This window comes from Mastigoproctus giganteus, chromosome 10, assembly GCF_048544385.1.
Source record: "Mastigoproctus giganteus isolate SK-2022 chromosome 10, ASM4854438v1, whole genome shotgun sequence".
Classification (NCBI taxonomy): Eukaryota; Metazoa; Arthropoda; class Arachnida; order Uropygi; family Thelyphonidae; genus Mastigoproctus; species Mastigoproctus giganteus.
In genome coordinates, this window is record NC_143584.1 from 228,460,116 (window position 1) to 228,484,310 (window position 24,195).

Here is a 24,195-nt window from a genome sequence, read left to right on the forward strand (position 1 = left end):
CCTTTAATATAACTGGATAGATCCCATCTACCCCGGGTGCCTTTCTTGTGTTTATCTTCAACAATTTCTCCTCCACTTTACTCTCAGTTATTACAAGATTCTCTAGCTTACTGCTAGAGTTGAATACACCTCTGGCTTTCCCCTCGCTAAATAACTCCTCATGTGTGAATGTCGATGCAAAATATTCATTTAGTTTGTTAGCTACCTGAGCAGGATCATCAACAGTTGACCCATCGATATCAAGTGGACCAATCTGATTCATCCCCTTCCTTCTAGAGTTTACATAAGTAAAGAACTCTTTGCTGTTTTTCTTTGCATCCCTTGCCAAGGATTTCTCGTAATCTGCCTTCACCTGCCTAACCTCCTTTGTAACTTGGTTACAGATCAACTTGTATCTATCATAGGCTTCTGTGTCATGTGTTAATTTGTAAGTATCCCATGCAGTTTTCTTCTCTGCCATATGCCTCATCAGTTCATCTGACATCCATTTAGGCCTAAACCTTGAACAATATTTCTTAGTTGGTATGTAAAGCCTAGTAGCTTCCAAGATAAGTTCTTTGAATGCTTCCCATTTTGTATTTGCTGTTGGTAACATCATCAGTTGGTCCCACTGTATAGAATTTAAATACTGTCTCAGTCCATCATAGTCGCCTTTACGAAAGCAATAACCCTTCCCTTTACCCGAAATGGTAGTTACCTCTTTGAGTAAATCCCTCTTCAGCACATTGTGATCACTTCCACCTAGTGGTTCATTTATCTGCAGATTCTTAATGCATGAAGAATCACTGCTGATAATCAAATCAAGAGTATTCCTCACTCTAGTTGCCTCCCGAACATGCTGATGTAGAAAACAATCATCCAATAAATCCACAAAAGCCTTGCTAGTGTGTGAGTGACCAGCCCCCAAATTCCAGTCAATATCTGGGAAATTAAAATCTCCAATTATAAGACTCTCTGATTTACTGGCCCACTCTATTTCCCTGTACAGTTTCTTATTATACTCATCAGAGTCATTAGGCCTATAGCACACTCCTACTCTCAATTTTGATCTCCCAATGCTTATGTCACATCAAACTGACTCGACACTGCACTGTCCAGCGATGTCCACTGGCTTCACTTCCTTGGATTTTATGTATTTCTTAACTAATAGCATAACCCCTCCTCCCTTCCCATACAGTCTATCCTTTCTGTAGACGTTGTACTCCCCAAATTCCAGTTCTGCATTCCTTATATCTCTGTGACACCACGTCTCTGATATCCCAACAATATCTGCCTTTGATGTTTTGAGCAATACCTCAAATTCATCAAATTTATTTACTAAACTCCCAGCATTGGTGTACACGCAGGTATACATGCACCTGTTCCTATTCTTAGCTACCCTACAACAACCCATGTGTTTACTTGTACCGCAATGACTCCCAGCAGTCTCTGAAATATCCTGCAAATTGTTTTTCAGGCTTCTGCTCATTGCAATAGAAGCAGTGCAAGAATCTCTTTCACCTCTGCCAGTGGCTACTGTTAATCTATTCGTCTTTGTCTCCCCCAAGCTAGCAGTTTTCCGACCCACCTAACACTGCCTCGATAGCATCAGCAAATATTCCTGCACCCTTTCTATTTAAGTGTATCCCATCCCTGTAGAAGCAATCTCTCCTGTTAACAAGTACAGTCCAGGCTGAAAAAAATTCTACCCCTTGAGCCTTGCACAATCTTTCCAGGGCCGAATTGATCGACAAGGCTCTCATCATATACTCCCTCCTATCGTGTCTGGGCAGAATTGCAGACACTTTCAAATTCAACCCTATTTCACGGCTTTTTTTCAACAGTGACCTGTACTTGTTAAGCAATTCTGCCGGTCTCCTACTCTTGATATCATTAGTGCCAACGTGTACAACTATATCACCTTTTGTGCCCTCTTTAGCATTACTGGTTTCACTGGGAGCATCCTCAGAATCAATTAGTCTGAGGAATGGAATGGCACTTTCAGTATCAGTGGTCGTGTAGCTGGCTGTGTGCCCTCCGGTTTCTGAGCTCGATTCCAGTCTTGAGACATTGAACTGTGTTTCTCCGGTGAGATTTCAGCAGATTTCCTTGGGAATACCCTCCAGCAGTGAGCACAAACGTAACACTCTTTGGCTGACTTTGACATTTTAAAGATTTGTGACCATCCAGAGCAGTTTCCACACAAGGAGCGGCCGCAGTCACTATTGCATATTAGTATATGTTTGACCTTCTTCAGGCAGGCCTGACAAGTGTGTATACAATCTTCCATCTGCATATTGTTTATTTCACTGCTACTATTTGAAGGCAGAATTTACTTTTAATCAAGTAAATTCTTTTAAAACAGTTGCCCTTTTCAGAATGAATATGGATAATTTTATTTTATTTCTATTTCTTTATATTAAATCTAGATAAAAATTAATACTCCTAGGTCCATGGAGTTACTCTTTTGTGGATACTTTGAATTTCTCTGTTAGCACATCTAAGAAATCATAATATATATATATATATATATATATATATATATACTGTATATAAAATCTTACTTGAGAACTGAGTAGTTCATCTAGCCTCTGCCTTGGTTCTAGGCCATCTTTACCTCTCAGTAACAAATAAACAGTTTTCAGTCCACTGCAAGAACGCAATAACTTCTCTAGTAGGGCCTGTAGAGAGAGAGAGAGAGAATGAATGAATAGCAAACAATTATTTAAAACAGATTCTAAGAATAAATCTATATTAAATATCTTTAAAGAGACACTAGGCATGATTAACCTAGGTGTTTTAATGGCAGGAATCTTGGTTGTGAAACTACACATGAATATTTCTTATTTAATTTTTTTGTTGCCAAATTTAATTGGATAAAAGTTTCTGTATTAATACTGCTTATAAAACTGATAATCTAAAAGGAGTAATTTTTTTGTCTTTGGTTATCAATATTCAGAGAATTTGTCATTTGTCAGACAGGAATGAATTATATAAGAAAACACAGCAGATTTTTTAAAGTGAAGTCATTTATAATATGAAACCAGTAACTGAAATCATAACTAATCAGATAAGTTATTATGAGATTGCTACTGAAAAAATTGAATGAAGGTAATTTTCACATAATCTCCTCAGCCTTTAATAAGGCTTCTGGTAAGTCCCATACCTTTGCATAAACAAGAGTGATGTCTCATAAATTAGCAGTTGCTCTAGGAGATAAAAGGATGGTAACTGGTAAGAGATAAAGGGATGCTTATATAAATAGCTAATTGCTAAAATTTATGGTTTTACTTCATCTTCAATGAGTGGGAGAGAAGAGTAAAGAATATTATTTTTTATGTAGTAACTAACCATACTAAACAATCTTGTAACTAACAAACAATACTAAACACAAACTGGCAACCCTGAAACCTTTTAAATAGAAGCATCTTTGAAAACACAAATGAAAATCCAAGCATCAGCTGCGAAAGTGATGTTGACCGTTTTTGAAACTTTATTCATGCCAAATGTTCAGAAAAAGGATCACAATAAATAAGTACTGGTACACTGCAAAAAAAAAATAATCAAATAAGTAAAGCCTATCAATACAACACAACAAGTTGTATTGTATTGCCAAATATTGCCTCACTGCTGTTGTGCATCATTGACAAGAATTTTGTCAATGGGATTCCCCATCAGTTGCATAGCTCAGATTTAGCCCCAAGTGCCCCCACAAATATTAAAACACAATGTGAAGAAATTAATTTAGTAGGTATCAAGAAATGGTTGGTCACTCAGCCAAAAGAATTTTATTTTAATACCATATAAAAACTTGTTAACCGGATGAAATGTATCAAGTTAGGTGGGGCATAGGTTTAAAAAATTATATATCAAATTAAAGCCAACTTTTTTTTTTTTATCTACAAGTAATTTTTTTTTTGATTTATTTCCATTCCTTCAAAGGTTATACAATAAGACATATTACTTTTCATCCTACCATCGTAGATTAAGAATTGAAGTATTCTGCAAAGCTTTCAGGGGAAAATGTATGTGGCTACTAAAAACATAGTTTTCTTATACTAGAAAGATGCCAAGAAGATATTAACATTTTAAATGAATGAGTAGTAAATGCTAGGGAAAACAAGCTTAAACAACTTTAAGGGATGTGTCAGGAGATCAGTACAAGATCACTGGTCTGAACCATATCTGTTCTAACATCAATTATGGGTGGTTTCAATAAAGGAAGCAGGGAGTGATTACTGAGTCCTAAGTTGGGCAATGAAGAGAGAAAGAGAGAGAGAGAGAGATCAGAGTTGTTAAAGGCATAGGTTTTAATTTCAAGATTGTTATCAATTAAAAGGAGTGAGAGTAAACTTCTGGTACAGAACACTCCAAAATAGGGGACAAGTGTTTCACTGCAGCATATATAATGTATTTAGAAAGGACAGGAAAGATGCGTGTGTGTGTGTGTGTGTGGGGAAGGGGACGGTCATTCTTCTTACCAAATGCAGCTCTGGTGTGACATAAGCATATCCAGATTTGGAACTTATATTTTGTTTTTTTTTATTATTATTATTATTATTATTATTTTAATATTATTATTAAAATAATAATTTAGGGGGGGCAAGACAATTACTGTTTTGATCCCCCAACAACCTATTTTTTTTTATATGTGCACCCTATGTTACCTAATTCCAACACTGGTCACTGCAGTACCACAAAAACTAGGGCGCTACTTCATGACAGAGATATCACTGGCAGCATTGATACCGTTATTATATTCAGTGGGTTAGGTTGTTTAGATTAAATTCTGAGAAACCTAAAGCCATTAGGAACCTAAATCAACCATAAAATGCATAAAATTTACAGATATATATATATTACATTTATATGGCTGTAACTTTCATTTATACTGTGGTTGATTTGCCAGTTTGTAGAAGGGAAGTAAAAATTCACAAAATTAAAAAAACTGGACAACCTTTGTCCAGGACCAACTAATGTGGCCATGGTGTGAAACTGTCTATACAATTTCCTCCTCAAATCAAACCCAGGCTTAATCCATATGGTGGGGAAGAACAGCGATCTCAAAGCCATGTTGGCAATCAATATATGACTGACGTAGCCGAGTGGTCATGAGCAAGAGTGCATGGCATGCGTTCCTTGAGTGGACCAGGGTCGTGCCCGTGACTACTAAATATGATAAATATTTCTATTGACAATTTATTGTAAACTCTACTGACTTGGTTGTAGTGCTGCAGTATAAACAGAAAATTTATTTATAACCCCTGGCTTGTAGCCGTGAAGGGTACTGTGTACAGCGTGTGCCTTTTGTATGCAATAAAGAGTTCTTCTTCTTCTTATATGAAAAAACATATATTTGCAACAAATTGCCTCAATAGATAGGAAGAGATAGTAAACTATGCAAACAATTATGAGGATTAGTCCCAAATATAGAAGGATTCTGTAGCCATTTTTATTAGTAGTAGTGGTACTGGCATGTGAAAGCATATAAAGGATCAGCAAAAAAAAAACTTTCCTAGATCACCTGTCCATTGTTCCAATAATTTGTCTAGTTCTTCCTTGAATTTATTCCAACTACCCAACAGATACAAAGGTTTGTATTTCTACAACAACAGATACAAAAGTTTGTTCCAACAATCAACCACCCATTGGCTGAAGGCAAAACTCCGCACATCTATCCTGCGACCACCTTTCCTCAATTTGAAATTATGTTCCTTCGTGTGTAGTCTGAGCAAGAGGAAGAATGCCATCAGCTTTCTGATGGCATTCTTCCTATTCGCCATTCAAAGTCACCTCACTCACATTATGCGAACATCACTGGACTCAGGAGTGATTCCGTTGGATTGGAAAAGTGCCAATGTATCTCCACTACATAAGGGTGGTTCTAAGAGTGAAGTGGGAAATTACCAGCCAGTTAGTCTAACTTCAGTAGTAGGGAAAATCATGGTAATTCAGTAATGAAAATCATGGTAATGGTCAAAGTTGTAATTCAGGATCATTTAGATAGAAATGGAATTCTGAAGGATATGGGTACTCAGCTTGGTTTTGTAAAGGGAAAATCATGTTTAACTAATCTGGTTAGCTGTTTTGACAGGGTCACTCAAGATCTGTACTTTGGGAATAATTTCGACATTGTTTTTTTGGATTTCAGCAAAGCATTTGACTCAGTCCCACATGAGTGGTTACTTTATAAGCTGGAATAGGTTGGAATCACAAGGAAAATCCTTAGACCACCCTTTCAGAGGGTTGTGATAAATGATTATTCCTCAGATTGGGTTAATGTAAGAAGTGGGATTCCCCAAGGATCAGTATTAGGACCAGTGTTGTTTTTGATTTTCATAAATAACATCAATGAAGGGATAGGTGTGATGTCTAAATTTGCAGATGATGTAAAAATTGGTAGATCAGTTAATGATCGCCGCCAAGCAGAGCTTCTTCAGAATGACCTAGATAGACTTCAGGGACGGTCAGAAAAATGGCAGCTATGCTTTAATCCAGCAAAGTGCAAGGTATTGCATCTGTTAAACAGTAACCCCAAAATAACATACACTTGGCGGAGTTGAACTAAAGCTGGTAGTGGAGGAAAGGGACTTAGGTGTTACGATCAGTTCTCTGAGCATTGTAGACAGGTTGCAAGGAAGGCCCATGGTGTCCTATTGATGATGCATCGAGCAATTGCTAGTAGAGATAAGGATGTCATAATCCCATTGTATAAGGCTATTGTCAGACCATACTTGGAATACTGTGTTCAGGTATGGAGACCGCACCTAAAGAAAGGCATTGTTCTTCTTGAAAGGTCCAGAGACGGTTAACTCACCTAGTGAGATCAGCAAATGGACGTCCATATGAGGAAAGACTGAATATGTGGGTTGCAGAGCTTGGAAACTAGGCACCTTAGAGGAGATTTGATTGAGGTGTTTAAGGCTCTGAGAGGCATAAGCAAAATGAAGGAGGCCGAAATTTTCATGGTTATAAATGATTCTAGAACTAGGGGCCATAATTTCAAGTTACAGGGATGTTTAGACTGGATCACTGGAAGTTTTATTTTAGCCAGCGAGTTATAAATTACTGGAATAAGTTACCTACATGGGTGGTAGAGGCTGACAGTTTGGGGAAATTCAAAGGTCAGCTGAATTACCTACGGGAAGAGGGAAATGCTTAGGTTGTCCGTTTCCTATTCTCTTATTTATTATTATAATTTTTTTCTTATTATTATTATTTTATTTAAATTTTTTTTGTTATTTTATTGTTATTTATTTATTATTTTATTATTTTTTATTATTATTATTATTTTTTTTTTTTTGACTGGTGCAGCATAAGCCATAGGCTTCCTTGCACCATATGGCCATTACTAATACTAATACCTCGAAAGTGCCTAGTCTCCAGATGCTCTAATTTTCAGAACTGAAGCCTTTCTTGCTAAGACCACCCTTTCATTCCTTTCACCAGTCTATACCATATAAACCAGTAGTATTTTGATTTGAGTAAACCTAAAACTTTATGCTGTATAAAGTAAATGCTCTGCTAATTTTTTTTTTGCTCAATATTTAAAGCAGATTTTGCTGAATATTCAATACATAAACATCATTCTGCGGCTTTATTTTGAAATTCTCTAACGCAATAACAAGGCCAGGGTCGGTGTAAAAATCAAGAACAGATAATAGACGGAAATATTATTTTTGCTGACATTAAAGGAAGGAAATAATTATTCTTTGTTTTTCTGTCAGCAGACAGACTTTCCCAGTAAATAAATAATGATAATGGATGGAAACTGATGTAATGAACTTATTATAAAGTGAATAGCACATGCTTCGAATGAATAATTTCTCTATGCAAATGAGAAAATAAATTTCCTCGTGTCGTTGAGGAAAGTTATTTTCAGGATAAATTTCCTCAAAACTGATCTACATCACCATGTATTACATTTTCTTTTCTCATGTTTTGCCTTACAAATAAAAGTAAATATAAAAAAAAATATTAGTCTTACTGTCTGTATTAGCCATGTGGTGCAAGGAAGCCTGAATCTTTTGCTGTGCCAACCAAAAAATTTAAAAAATTATAATAATAAAAAAACTACCTCTTTGACTGCTTCCTCATATAGGTACCTATCCAGCTAACCTTTAAACTTCCCCAAGCAGTCTCAACTACCAACTGATGGGTAACTTATTCCAGAAATTAATAACGACGGATAAAATAAAATGTCCTACAAGCAAATCTAAACTTCTTCCCTTGAAATTTAAATTTATAGCCCCTAGTTCTGGAATCATATATAACAGTGAAAATTTCAAACTTATTCATTTGACTTTCTCCTCTCAGACTATTATATGCCACAATTAGGTTTCCTCTAAAATGCTCAGTTAGCTCTGTATCTCACATATTCAAAGTCTTTCCTCAGTAAGTGCTCTTTTACTGAGTAACGGCACTTGTAATAGTACCATGCTGTAGACAGTCAAAGCTACTATCCATCCCATCATAATTATCATTCTATGGTACAGCTGCACCACTTGTATTGAAACTCCCAGTGCAAGGTGGAGGAAAGGATTAGCAAGAAAGGAGGGGGGGGGGATTTCTGCTGCTCCCTTGCTCATCTTGAACATGATGGAATTGCATATTAGTATATGCCATTCTGCAGTTAAACTCTTAACTTCACTTTTGTTCTTTGGCTCAACTTTACTTCACATATATTTCATGAAAACAATCTACAAAAACTGATGTCCAGGATCAACATATAGAAGGTCCGATGCAGCCAAGTGGTTACTACATGCATTTGAGTTAACATGCATTAAGTTAAGTTCAGGCCCACGACTGCTAAATATGGTAATATTCTTGTATTCTCTATCTTGGAAACTCATCTTTGTGCGGCCTATCCCACAGTATAAACAAAAATTTATTTTTATTTATATTCTGTCTTCTGAACTTTTAATCCGCACATGGTACTATGATATTATAGGTTCCAATTAAACATTAAAAAATAAAAAGCAGCTTCCACCCACATACAGAAAAAATATAGAGGTGATGATGAATTTTGTCCAAAATTCATCATCACTTCTAAATAGAAAGCCACAAAAAAAAAAAAAAAAAAAATATGTAAGCTTTATAAGAACCTTTCCTAAAAAGCCTGTTCCACCCGTGATGAAGATGCTTCTGTCTCTGAAGAAGTCTGAAATTGGAGATCCACTTTCTTTCACTGATATTAAAGAACTTCCGGATTCATTTTCTTTCTGCATCTTTGCCATATTAGAATTATTTTGTTGTATCTGGAATAAAACACTAGTCTCAGTATTATTTCACTCATTTTATTTAAAGACCATTAACAGAACTGTTATTACATTAATTACAGGAATAAAAGTAAGAATTTTAAATTAGTTTTAAAATTTCATCCACATGATTAGATAATTTGGCCATCTCATACCTGTCTGCTGACCAGTACACTGCTTGACTATTTTTATTGAAGGTACAAGGAGGAATAATATTTTCTCACTTCCAGCGGAAGGTAGAAGTGAGAAATTCTGCAACTATGGCAATTTTGGTAATTTTTAGAAATTTAGGGGGGGGGGGCATTCTAAACACTCCAAACAGAAGCAAATAAGAGAGGAAAATGTGTTATGTTATGCATTATGAAAACCCTGGATGAAAGATGCTGAAAATAAGAATACAGCGAATCTTGCTTTCATCATTTCGTTAATTTGTCACCACTTGTCTATCATGCTGTAGTCCATGACAGCTTACATATTGCTGTTAAATCAGTTGTGCTTTGTGTATTTTGTCATATTGCTGTTAAATCAGTTGTGCTTTGTGTATTTATTGAGAATTTCTTAAAAATTTTGTTGCAGCCCTCTAATGTTACTTTCATTATTTAAATATTTTCAAGAATAATTTAAAATGTTAAAAATATTTTCAGGTGTTTCAGTACACTTCTTATAATTATTATTTGGTAGAGAATGAAATAATTATTTGGTAGAGAATGAAAGGGGCCTGGGGGTAATTGTGCAGGCAGATATGAAGTTTTCTGAGCAGTGCAGATGGGATGCAAGAGTAACTCATGGTGTCTTCTCAATGATATACAGGAAATTTTCTAGCAGGCATAAGGAGGTGATTATTCCCTTGTATAAGGCAGTGGTCAGGCCACACCTAGGGTACTGTATACAGGTCTGGAGGCCTCATTTCAAGAAGGATGTAGAGCTGCTGGAACGAGTACAGAGAAGGGCAACAAGATTAGTGAATGGAACAAAGGGTTGCTTTTACGAAGAAAGGCTTAAGTTTTGCAAATTACAGTGTCTGGAGACTGGACACCAGCGAGGTGATCTGATAGAGATGTATAAAGCCTTGAATGGTTTGAGTATGCTCAATTCCGATGGGATTCTTCCTCTTGCTCAGAATAATCACCTGAGAGGGCATAAATTCAAATTGAGGAAAGGCAGATGTAGGATAGATGTGGGGAAATTTGCCTTTAGCCAGCGGGTAGTTGGTTGATGGAACAGACTTCCATCCCTTGTTGTGGAAGTTGATAGCCTAAAAAAATTTAAGGCTCAGCTGGCAGGTATTTTGAATGAATGGAGGGGTGAAATGGGAGTGTGTGTTTTTTTTTTTTTTTTTTTTTTTTTGGCTGATGCTGCATAAACTTGCTTTCTTGCATCATATGCCTCTACTAATGCTAATGCATGAAATTAATATAAATTTTTAATGACATATATGTAAGTATGGAAACCTATTTAATTATAAGAGTGAATGGGCCTGTTGTACTGGAATCCATAGAGATAAAAATAAAATAATGCATATATCCAGTGAAATATTTTAATTAACTTTGGAGCTTTCGAGGCTGAATGTGCCTCTTTATCAACAAATGGAAACTTCACAGATAAAATTATTTAACGGACACAGAGTTGTGCATGCAGTGAGTGGCATGAGGGCACGAGGTGGGCAATTCAATCATTAAACTGGTGATCATTGTTGATGCATGGATGTGCGTAGTTTTGCCTCCAACGTTTATCTAGACTTAAAACAGTTGCCTCTAAGATGGGGTGTAGTTTCATGCCTTTGTTGCAGTTCATGGCTCCTGCATTACATAATATATTGAGTGATTTTAACCAGAGGTGGTGGCAAAAGTGTCGGGACTGGGCAATTACTTTGTAGCCCCCCCCCTGGGATTGAGATCATGGTGGATTGACCGGTAGTGCTCTGCGATTGCAGACTGGTTGGTCTCAGCAAGGCGAATCGACCTGTCGTGTTCCGCGAGGCAGTCTTGAAGACATCTCGAGATCTCTCCTATGTAGCAGCTGTTACAATCTTTGCAGGCTATGCGGTATACCACACCGCTGTGTAAGAGAGGGGTGACAGGGCCTTTACGTTAGAAACTAGAGAAGGTAAGTTTCTACCAGACAACTGCACGCATTTTATGTGGTATTAACGGATGATTTTTGAGATCCGGCCTGACATGCCTGGATAGTAGGGAATGTAGGCAGTAGGCACATCGTCCTGAGTTGATGGTGGTCTCGGGTGGACTGTGAGCTTCTGCAATTGTAATAAGCACTTGTCCAATATGTGTGTTGGGTAGTCACAATTGATCAAGTCTGTCAGTCTGGAAATCTCGTTGCACCTAGCTTCATCTCTGCTGGAGTGGCTCCAAGCCCTGGAGAATAGTGTGGGCAGTGCTGTTGAGATGGCTAGGGGCATGGCCGGATCTGTAGTTTGTGAACTGTCCGCACCACATTGGCTTATTGTACACTGAGGTTTCTAGATGTGGGCCCACGCATTTTACCAGGACATCCAAGAATGGGAGAGATCCGTCTACGTCTAACTCTAGAGTGAACTGGAGGAACGTTGATAAGGAATTAAGATATTCTAGCAATGTTGCTTCAGAGGCACGTGGGATGACGGTGAAGATGTCATCGACGTATCTGCAATAGGTATTGGTGGGTTCAGGAATATCTGCTCTTCCAATTCTTCCATGGCGATGTTGGCCACAATGGAACTAACAGGGGCACCCATGGCAATGCCATGTACCTACTGGTATAAGGAATCCTCAAAAGTAAAGATGATGCCTGACAAGCACAGGCTGAGGGCAGTACAGATGTCGTCAGTGGATAGGTTTGGGTCATTTTCTAGGATCCTTTTGGTGCAGTTTATGGTCTGCTGGACTGGGATTGATGTGAACAGGGACACTACATCGAATGATGCCATAATCTCATTGTCAAAAATTTAGAGCTCTTTAATAAGGTGAATGAACTCGCCACTGTTAGTGACAGTGTGGGTGGTATTTCCTACAAGAGGTATAAGAAGTTGTGCAATATATTTGGATAGTTCATATGTAGGTGCATTGCAGCAGGACACTACAGGCTACCGAGTTGGAGTAGAAATTTTATTAGCTTTAAACCATGCACAGAAGTTTATTAACGTATGATTCTAGATGTCCTAAGACTTTGATTGGCGGATCCGTTACGGGCTCATAGACTTTGGGTCTTGTAGGAGGACAAGGGCTTTCTCTAGGTAGGCCAACCGGTCTAGTATGATGGCCCTTGTCAGCGGGAAGTATGACGATGGAATTGTCCTTTCTTATAGAGGAAAGAGCGGCATGCTGTTGGTGACTAAGGCTGGAGAGGGTGGGCCGTGTGCATCGGAGGATGGAGGCTGTTTTGAAGTGGATTTCATTAGTAGATTCTTCGGGGAGGTTGGTAATGCTTGCTTCTACTCCCATAGCAAGTTGTGTGATCAGTGGCTTCGACAGCATTAAGGCGAACTTCACGGCGGTCAAAACGTTGAGCTGCTTAGTGGTTAATTGTTTGCTGCTCAAATTTAGAATGAATGAAGGAAGCGGTGTTAGTTGAACGGGTGTTCATTCTTGAGGAGTGGGCTTCTCTGCTTAAATTAACAAATTTCCGTTGTTGTTGTGAACGGTAAGCATCAGAGATATGGTTAGTTTGGCGACAGATGGTATGGATAAGGTTAGAAAATATTATAGGTGATATCCTACCTTGTAGTTCCTGCAAGAGTCTGGATTTATTATAGTCAGCTCTCTTGATTTCATAGTGGAGATGGTTAATCCACAATTTCAATGTTTGTAGGCTGAAGTTGAAATGCACGGTCCATGCAAGTATTGTTAAATGGGGCTTTATAGCGGAAGTCTTTAGGAATGATGTGGTTGGTTTTGCACCTATGTGCAAAGCGCAAGTGTTGTCTATTGCGGGCTACCGAACTAAAGGACTTCTGCAACTAAACACAAGCACTGTAAATGTTTTGGCCATAAAGAGAACGCATAAGAATGAATGGGCCTGTCGTACTGGAATCCATAGAGATAAAAATAGAATAATAATGCATATATCCACTGAAATATTTTAATTAACTTTGGAGCTTTCGAGGCTGAATGTGCCTCTTTATAAACAAATGGAAACTTTACAGATAAAATTATTTAACAGACACATGTTCATGCAGCAACAATGATCACCAGTTTAATGATTGAATGGCCCACCTTGTGCCCTCGCACGGCTCACTTGCATGCACAACTCTGTGTCCGTTAAATAACTTTATCTGTAAAGTTTCCATTTGTTGATAAAGAGGCACATTCAGCCTCGAAAGCTCCAAAGTTAATTAAAATATTTCACTGGATATATGCGTTATTATTTTATTTTTATTTCTATTTAATTAGGATATCTAAATGACCTGCAACAATTTAGAAAAATAAATTTTGAAGTGCCACCAGGGGAGCCTGTAATAATCTTACTACTCTGTGGCCCTGAGTTTCCGAGAATAGGTAACAACAGTCTTCCCTACTGGGGAAGCATTGTGTATTCGAGGAGTTATGAGTGGTGTGAGTTGAAGGAGTCACTGCCCCTTTCATTCTTCTTTATCTGTTTCTTTTCTTCTTCTTCCTCTCCTCCTATTACTTTCCTCTGCTTTTTAAGTCTAATAGGGACAAGCAGATAATAGAGCTATTATCCCACACAAATACAAAACAATTTAGAAAAATTTTCTAAAACAGATAGCAAAAATTTAGAAAAAAAGACAAAAAACATGATGATGATGATGCAGCAAAAACTGAATATTATTTGCAGGTTTGAAGCCAGAGAATATGTGATGAACATTGCATGAGATTTATTTAGAAGTGTGCTTCACAAAATGTTACTTCCATAGGTGTGACCAAAGTAACTAGATATAAAAACAATGGAAATACTATTAGCCATCTGGATTGGATTGAGGGTATGAATGAACGACATATGCCCATTATAGTAAGTATAAGGATAAGGCACAGAATTTACACAAAAAAATAAAAATAAATTTTCTGTTTATACTCTGGGTCAGAGGAGTTCTCAAGATAGAGAGAGAATAAAAGAAATATCACCATATTTAATAGCCATGTGGGGGTTGAACCATAGTCATTCTAGCATGTGCACATTTGTACCATCACACGTGACAACTCAAATATGCTCATGCAGCAAGAACTTGGAGAAAGTACGAATGAAGAAGCTTTAATACTAATCATGGATGGTTAATTATTTTAACAGTTTCCTGTTACAAAGAACTTTCACTCATGCTTCATGTGGTGAAGCATGAGTACTTAGTACAGTGCATAGGTTGAGAAAATGAAAGAAGATACTTGTTGACATTAGACTTGAATTTCTGTAGATTGTAATAAGTGTGAAGGGAGGTGGTTCCAGAAAATGGAAGTTGAAAGAATAAATGAGAAAGAAGAAAAGTTGGTTCTGTGAGTTTGAAGTTGAACAGTAAAAGGATGCTGGCTGGTTTAGAAGAGAGAGAGAGGGAGGGAAATTATAGAATCAAATTCAGAACAGTGCCCATGAAGTATCTATAGAGAAGGCATGCAGAGACAGAACATCTATGAGACAGTGAGTGGAGAAACTTTGTAAGAGATGGGTCACTAATTAACCTAACTGCTCTCTTGAATGGAGTCTATAAGCCTAAGAGAGGTTATGGAGGTACTTCCACAGATGTGGGAAAAATATTCTATGTTAGGGAGGATTTGATTTGTACAGTGTAGTGGTTTAGAAGAAAAGTAATGCCAAGAGCAAAGAAAAAAAACCAATTTTTTTAGATGCAGAAGCAGCAATATTTGTGATGTGCTTATGCTGAGAAAGAGAGATTAAAACTAACAGAGAAATGTGATGTTGTCTAGAAATCTGAGTGTCATTGAAGATATTATGATTATTATTAGCCTTATGGTGCAAGGAAGCCTGAGGCTTATGCTGCACTAGCAAAAAAAAAAAAAATCTGAATTCCCCAGACAGAGAGAGAGAGAGAGAGAGAAGTAGAAGGGAATCACCAAGAAAGAGAAAACGATTATATCCAGCTGAGAACCCTGGGTGTGCCAAGCCCATACTCACCAGATTTGAGCCCCTGGGGTTGCATAGAAGCAGAGAAATCCATTTTGTGAGACATAAGACAGTACTGAAATTAACGAAGTTACCTTTGCTCATCAGAGAATTACCTGGAGATCCAAATTGAAGGACTGGATGGATTTAAGGAAGCATTTCACAAGGGGGTATATTTAAAAGTGCAGTCTGCCAAGACAATCTTCATAATCTCAGTAATTTGAGAAAAACACACAAACATTATTAAACAAATAAAACAAGTTGTTGTAGATGCTTATGGGAGTCACTACCAACATTTTTTATTTAACCCCAGGGGCTCACATCTGATGAGCTGCTGGAACAAGTACAGGGAAGGGCAACAAGATTAGTGAATGGAAGAAAGGGGTGCTCTTACGAAGAAAGGTTTAAGTTTTGCAAATTACAGTGTCTGGAGACTAGGCACCAGCGAGGTGATCTGATGGAGGTGTATAAGGCCTTGAATGGTTTGAGCATGCTCAATGCTGATGCGATTCTTCCTCTTGCTCAGAATAATCACCCGAGAGGGCATAAATTCAAATTGAGGAAAGACAGATGTCGGATAGACGTGCGGAAATTTGCCTTTAGCCACGGGTGGTTGGTTGGTGGAACAGACTTCCATCCCTTGTGGTGGAAGTTGATAGCCTAAATAAGTTTAAGGCTCAGTTTGACAGATATTTTGAACGAACAGAGGGGTGAAGTGGAAGTGGTTTTTTTTTTTTTTTTTTTTTGGCTGATGCTGCATAAGCTTGCTTTCTTGCATCAAATGCCTCTACTAATGCTAATGCTAATGAGTATAGGCTTGGCACATACAAGGTCCTGAACTGGATATCGTCATTCTTCTCTTTCTCTCTCTCTCTCTCTCTCTCTCTCACTCCCTCCCACAGAGTAACTCAGAATTTTTTTTTTTTTTTTTTTGCCTGGTGCGGCAAAAGCCTCAGGCTTCCTTGCACCATATAACTAATAATGATAATGATAATTATTCTTGCAGTAAAGAGTTTAATACAATTCCTGGCACTACGCTGTGTATGGTACAGCCACCAGGAAATTGAGAAGGGCTGCCAAATGATTTTAAAGGGGCAAAATATAAAATGTCATGAAAAGCCATCTAATGTGAATTGAGTTATTACATGTGGAGGGATGGACAAAGAAATAATAATTATCGAATTTCTATTGATTCCATTTTAATGATATTTGGAGTGGCTGGACAAATCTTTCTAAAAAGCCCAAATATGAAATAACATGAAAATTCATCCACTGGGAATGGTGTTATGAAGGGGGAGGGGGAATAATATATATACAGTATATATAACCGATATTAAGTATAAAATTAAAATATGCCAGTAGTATGGAAAAACTGTTGAGCGAAAATTTAAACAACAGTTAAATTAACATAAAGGTTAAATCAACGGGGAGGGGAAAGCAAAGGTAACAAGACAAAAATTGTAGCCGACAGTCTCCGAATAATTTAGAAATTCTAATTAAAAATAATTCCATTTTCAAATTTAAAATTAAAGCCAATTATATAGAAATTTAGCGGCGCCCCCTAGTAAGGTGCCATTTCCAAAATACGCGAATATCACCAATATAGACTAAACAAACTGCGAAAATAAAACAAAGTAAAAAAAAATAATAGACTGACCATTATGCCCCATATCGATATGGTCAGTCTATTATTTTTTTACTTTGTTTTATTTTCGTAGTTTGTTTAGTCTCTATTGTTGATATTTCACGTATTTTGGAACTGACATCTTACTGGTGGGCACCACTAAATTTCTATATACGTTAATTGGCTTTAAATTTAAAAATGGAATTAATTTTAATTGAATTTCTAAATTATTCGGAGACCGTCGGCTACAATTTTAGTCTTGTTACCTTTGCTTTCCCCTCCCCGTTGATTTAACCTTTATGTTAATTTAACTATTATGTTTAAATTTTCGCTCAACAGTTTGCCATATTACTGGACATCTGAATTTTATACTTAACGGTTATGCCTTGGGCATCATGTGGAGGATTGTGTATTTTGCTGCCTCTAATGACAGTTTTATTTATTTTATTGTTTATTTTATTTTTATAATTTTCCTAATTATGTCATTACATGGTGTCTTAAAAATACACTGCATAACTTCAGGAATGAGTTCCTCATGTGTAGACAATAAAAATATTTAATATCAACATAGTTCCGGAAATGCTCGGTTTCCGAGTTTGACACTTAACTGTTCTCTCTATGACACTTAACTGTTCACATCACCTTATAGTAATTGTTCAAAATGTCCGCCTTCTGCCTGAATACAGGCCGCCTTTCGACGTCTCATGGACTCGCGAAGACGATGCCAAATTCCTGGCATTAACATTAGCAAAGGCACATGATGCAAGAAAGCAAGCTTATATAGCATCAGCCAAAAAAAAAAAAAAAAAAAACCCTAATTTCACCCATCCACATTTACTCCCGGGTCCTTTCCATTCTCTACCACTGTCAGTGTGGTACCACAGAGTTGATACGTTACTCAGGGATTACTGCTTCCCATATGCAGTATTTTACATTTGTCAATGTTAAACTTCATTTGCCACCTCTCAGTCCATCTGCTCAACTTTTCTAGATGCTGTTGCAGCAGCGTACTGTCATTAGGGTCCAAATGTTTGTCAAGAGCTGCCTTGAATCTATTTAAGCTATCAACTTCTACAATGACATGGAAGTTTGTTCAGCAAGCAACCAACCACCTTCTGGCTAAAGGCAAACTCCTTCACATCTATCCTACAACTTTCTTTCCTCAATTTGAATTTATGTGCTCTCTCAGGCGATTATTCTGAGCAAGAGGAAGAATCCCAACCGCATTGAGCATGCTCAAACGATTCAAGGCTTTATACACCTCAATCAGATCACCTGGCAGGTGCCTAGTCTCCAGACACTGTAATTTGCAAAAATTTAAGCCTATCTTCGTAAGGCAACCCTTTGTTCCATTCAATGATCTTGTTGCATTTCTCTGTACTTGTTCCAGCAGCTCTACATTCTTCTTAAAATGAGGTCTCCACAACTTGAGTACTACATAGAGTACTCAATAAATACATACATTATAAATACATTGTCTTATACAAGGAGATAATCCCCTCCTTATCCCTGCTAGAAAAATTCCTTTATATCATTGACAAGACACCATGAGTTACTCTTGCAGACCGTCTGCACTGCTCAGAAAACTTCATATCTGCATGCACAATTACCCCCGGGTCCTTTCCATTCTCTACCACTGTCAGTGTGGTACCACAGAGTTGATACGTTACTCAGGGATTACTGCTTCCCATATGCAGTATTTTACATTTGTCAATGTTAAACTTCATTTGCCACCTCTCAGTCCATCTGCTCAAATTTTCTAGATGCTGTTGCAGCAGCGTACTGTCATTAGGGTCCTTAAGAAGCCTGCCAACCTTCGTATCGTCTGCAAATTTGGACATTAAGACTGATATACCATCATCAATATCATTTATAAATACAGAAAACAACAATGACCCAAAACCGAACCCTAACAGACTCCACTAATAACACCAGTTCACGAAGAGCAGTGTCCATTGATTACCACTCTGTCTTCTCCCACTAAATCATCCCTTTATCTATAGCAGCAATTTGCCTCCAATGCCACACTGCTCCAATTTATGCAGCAGTCTTCCATGTGGAACAGTATCAAAGGCTTTTCTAAGATCCAAATATATGATATCAAAGTTATTCTTTGCATCCAGTTCCTTTGTGACTACATCATAGTATCCAATCAAATTAGTCAGACAAAACTTCCCCTTAACAAACTCAGTCTGTGTCGGAGCTATAACTGAGGTCGTGTCTAGATGATCGTGCAGTGCTTCTTTTACCAGTGCATCCATTAATTTCCCTGGAACAGAAGTTAAAGTAACAGTCTGTAATTACCTGTGTCCCCCTTTGATCCTCCTTTGTGCATTGGGGTCACATTTGCACATCTCCAGTCCATGGGTACCTCCCCTGAGTCCAGGGAAGCTCTCATAATTATTTCTAAGGGTTTGCTTACATCCTTTGCCGCCTCCTTTAATATAACTGGATAGATTCCATCCAACCCAGGTGGCTTTCTTGTTTTTATCTTCAACAATTTCTCCTCCGCTTTACTCTCAGTTATTACAAGATTATCCAGCTTACTGCCAGAGTTCAATATACCTCTGGCATTCCCCTTCCTAAATAACTCCTCATGTGTGAATGTCGATGCAAAATATTCATTTAGTTTGTTAGCTACCTGAGCAGGATCATCAACAGTTGACACATCGATATCAAGTGGACCAATCTGATTCATCCCCTTCCTTCTAGAGTTTACATAAGTAAAGAACTCTTTGCTGTTTTTCTTTGCCTCCTTTGCCAAAAATTTCTCGTAATCTGCCTTCGCCTGCCTAACCTCCTTTGTAACTTAGTTACGGACCAGCTTATATCTATCATAGGCTTCTGTGTCACATGTTATTTATATGATTGCCATGCAATTTTCTACTCTGTCACATGTCTAATTAGCCCATCTGACATCCATTTAGGCCTAAACCTTGAACAATATTTCTCAGTTGGTATGTAAAGCCTAGTAGCTTCCAAGATAAATTCTTTGAATGCTTTCCATTTTAAATTTGCTGTTGGTAACATCATCAGTTGGTCCGACTGTATAGAATTTAAATACTGTCTCGGACCATCGTAGTCGCCTTTTAAAATGCAAAAACCATTCCCTTTACCCTTGATGGTAGTAACCTCTTTGAGTAAATGCCTCTCCAGCACACTGTGATCATTGCCGCCTAGTGGTTCCTTTAATTGTAGATTCTTAATGCATGAAGAATCACTACTGATAATCAGATCAAGAGTATTACTCTCTCTAGTTATCTCCCGAACATGCTGTTGTAGAAAACAATCATCCAATAAATGCAAAAAAGCGTTGCTAGTGTGTGTGAGTGACCAACCCACAAATTCCAGTCAATATCTGGGAAATTAAAATTCCCCATGATAAGACTTTCTGGTTTACTGGCCCACTTTATTTCCCTCTACAGTCTCTTATTATACTCATCAGAGTCATTAGGCCTATGGCACACTCCTACTCTCAATCTCTCAATTCTCCCAATGCTTATGTCACACCAAACTGACTCGACACTGCACTGTCCAGCGATGTCGACTGGCTTCACTTCCTTGGATTTTATGTGTTTCTTAACTAATAGCATAACCCCCTCCTCCCTTCCTATCCTTTCTGTACACATTGTACTCGTCAAATTCCAGTTCTGCATTCTTCATATCTGTGTGAAGGAGTTTGCCTTTAGCCAGAAGGTGGTTGGTTGCTTGCTGAACAAACTTCCATGTCATTGTAGAAGTTGATAGTTTAAATAGATTCAAGGCAGCTCTTGACAATACCAACTGATATACCAACAATATCTGCCTTTGATGCTTTGAGCAATACCTGAAATTCATCAAATTTATTTTCCAAACTCCTAGCATTGGTGTACACGGAAGCATACATGCACCTGTTCGTATTCTTAGCTACCCTGACACAACCCATGTGTTTAGTTGTATCGCAATGACTACCTGCAGTCTCTGAAATATCCTCCATCTTGTTTTCCAGGCTGCTGCTCATTCCAATAGAAGCAGTACAAGAATCACTTTCACCTCTGCCAGCGGCTACTGTTAATCTATTAATCCTTGTATCCTCCCAAGCTAGCAGTTTTCCCACCCACCTAACACTGCCTCGATAGCATCAGCAAATATTCTTGCACCCTTTCTGTTTAATTGTATCCCATCCCAGTAGAAACAGTCCCTTCTATTAACAAGTACAGACCAGGCAGAAAAAAAGTCTACCCCTTGAGCTTTGCACAATCTTTCTAGTGCCGAATTGGTCGATAAGGCTCTCATCCCTCCTATCGTGTCTGGGCAGAATTGCAGACACTTTCAAATTCAACCCTAATTCACGGCTTTTTTCAACAGTGACCTGTACTTGCCAAATAATTCCGTCGGTCTCCTACTCTTAATATCATTAGTGCCAATGTGTACTACTGTATCACCTTTTGTGCCCTTAAAAGACGATATCCGCTCCTCGGCTCAAACGCGTGTATTACTTACATTCTCTTCACACCACTTGGCTACGTAAGGTCATATGCTGGGCAGTATTTACATATAAGCTAAAGCAAGTTACGGCTTAGGGCCTCCATTACAAGGGATCTCGCGCCGTCTTAAAAAAAAATTCTGTTTTAATATTGTCACAGGGGAACCGTAAATATAATAGAAATTATAATCTTTGTTAAATCTGGCTCTGTCTATATGCTCTGTATTCAGCAGGGATTTAAGGCGATGATAAATACACCCTTTAACTTTTGTGTTTCAGAATTATTAACGTAGTTTTGTGTTGTTGAGTTACTCCATTCTTCTAGTAAATGCGCTGAACAAAGAAATTGTTTAAAGGAGGAGGAGGAAACTTCTGTATATGTGAGTCTACCCTCGTCATTACTATGAAAAATTTCGGAGAGCTTATTCCATAGCAGCTAAAAGAAAAATCTTTATCTCATAGAATGTTATGAAATAAAATGTTTCATTTCATAATATCTACTGGAAATAAATCCGAAGAGGCCTGCACAGAAATCCGATGTTGGCCTATAGAATTTCGATAAAAGTGAAATAATACAAAAATAATACCACCAGGTTACTGGAACGCGAACACTGACCTATCTATTACATCATCAAATTTAGCCCGAAGGGGAGGGGAGGGGAGGTGGAACCAGATTTATGTGACCAAAATCTTTCCTGACTGAACGTTTTTAGTTTCGCAATAAGCACACTGAATGTTAGGAACTGTAAGGGAAAAACGGAAACGTACAGTTTAGGGAAAAAAGATTCATTGCTAAACCTTTTAAATCATATATACTGTAATTATGATTTTAACTAGCAGAAATGTACGGGTATGTTATCTACGAACCATATTGAAAAACATGGAATAATTTGAGTATCCCTCTTAGTTCAAAAATGTACAGTAGATGCCATATGCTATGTTCAAATTGTTTAATTGTTTTTTTTTGATAAATAATTAGTAATATGATTTGGAAGTAAAATAAACTTATGAACAATGTGAGGGTTCATGTTTGGGGGGGGGGACGACATTGCACATATTTTTAAAGGCCATAAAAATAAAGTTTTTAGGGATTCGATACCAACAGCAATTGTACTGACGGGAGAGGACCCACCACACATTTCAGCCAAGAAGTACTTGCATCATTGGGCTTCAATAAACGGTCCCTGCCCGTAAGTTCGATCGGGATCGTGAGAAGCCTTAGATTTTTGACTGGTTTATCGATTCCTTTGTTAAGATAACGTATCTTAAAAAAGTAACCCCAATTCACAAAGGGGATCAAAGGGTGAAGTGAGTGATTGCAAGCCAAGAAGTTTGACTTCTGTTCTAGGGAAAATAATGGACTCCCTAGTTATAGAAGTAACACAGCATGTTACTAACAAGATCTAGAAAAATTAGGCAGATGGACTAAGAAGTGGCAGTTCAAGTTTAACATTGAGTAACAGTAATCCGAGGATAACATGCCAACTGCCTACCACGTTATTCTTGGAAATGTGCAAATATATCCCCAGATCACAAGGAGGGTCAAAGGATGACATGAGTAATTACAGGCCAGTTAGCTTAACTTCTGTTTTGGGTAAAATAATGCAGTCTCTGGTTGAAGAAGTAATGTTGGATCAGCTAGACAGAAATCAAATTATACTGCAATCATAGCATGGATTTTTTAAGGGGCGAGCTTGTTTGACCAACCCAGTAAAAAGGAACTGGATGCAACAAATAATTCTCATATCATATACTGGATTTCAGGAAAGCTTTTCATACTGTTGCGGGCAGCGGCTGCCTAGGTGTTGGCTGCTCCTTGGTGGCGAGGTGGGCTGACACAAGCGACACCCCATACACTAATACATAAAGTTTTGAAGTTTCTGCACCAACACAGACGTGCAAGGTGGGGATGGGCTTAGGCCTAGCAGCCACCCTTGATACACGTAAAACACACACACACACACACACACACACACACACACACACACACACACACACACACACACACACACACACACACACACACACACACACACACATATAATATAGTATCTTATATATTAAAATGAGAATGCTAATTTATATAAAATTGTATATATATCTTCTTTGTAAGCTTTGTATATAATTTGTAATAATTGTGTGTACAAATAAATGGAAAAAAATGGAATACTGTTGCACAGTCTGCGCGATTAGCATAATGGTATCGTCACCGTTCTCCCCACACACCAGATGGAAAAGGCCCAAGTTCGAATCCCGTCGATAACGCAAGGAACTTTAATGGGCTTTTATTCACTCCGTGGCTGAGTTAGTCAGTCTCAGGCGTAGGTAGCAAGGTTTTTCCCCAGAAAGTGGGGCTTTTTGTCTAGCAAAAAAGAAAAATCAACCATTAACAGACATAAGACACACAGCACAGCAGATGAATTTAATTATTCGGGCGGCCTAAAAATAATAGTTTTTTTTTTTTTTTTTCTTTTTGTGGTTACTGTTGCACATAAAAGACTGCTGTACAAATTGGATTTGTACAGTACTAAACTAAACTATTGGACTAAACAGTAAGAAATTCCCCGGAATTGACCTTGTGGAGAACCTTGTTATCGTCAAGTTTTTCAACTGATACCCACAAGTACTACTAAATCTCTTGAACAAATGCCTCCTGGAAGTGTGCTTTCCAAATCATTGGAAATTGGTATTGCTCAAGATTCTTCACAAGCCTGGAAAAAACACATCCGATCCCCGTGCTTACAGGCCAATTTCCTTACTTGCTAATCTGGGAAAGTTATTCGAACATCTTCTAGCTCCCAGAA

The 24,195-nt window shown here is 37.9% G+C and overlaps 1 protein-coding gene across 1 annotated transcript in view; it reads right to left on the reverse strand.

The window, feature by feature from the left end:
- Positions 1 to 24,195, reverse strand: part of LOC150080012 (putative fatty acyl-CoA reductase CG5065) — a 171,838-nt gene that overhangs the window by 81,874 nt on the left and 65,769 nt on the right. Inside the window, exons 2-3 of the mRNA XM_090382225.1 lie at positions 9,084 to 9,236; positions 2,544 to 2,660 (exon numbers count right to left, since the gene is read on the reverse strand). Of these exons, the coding sequence (XP_090238351.1) occupies positions 2,544 to 2,660; positions 9,084 to 9,215 (249 nt within the window). The 5' untranslated portion in view covers positions 9,216 to 9,236. The remainder of the gene's footprint in view (positions 1 to 2,543; positions 2,661 to 9,083; positions 9,237 to 24,195) is intronic.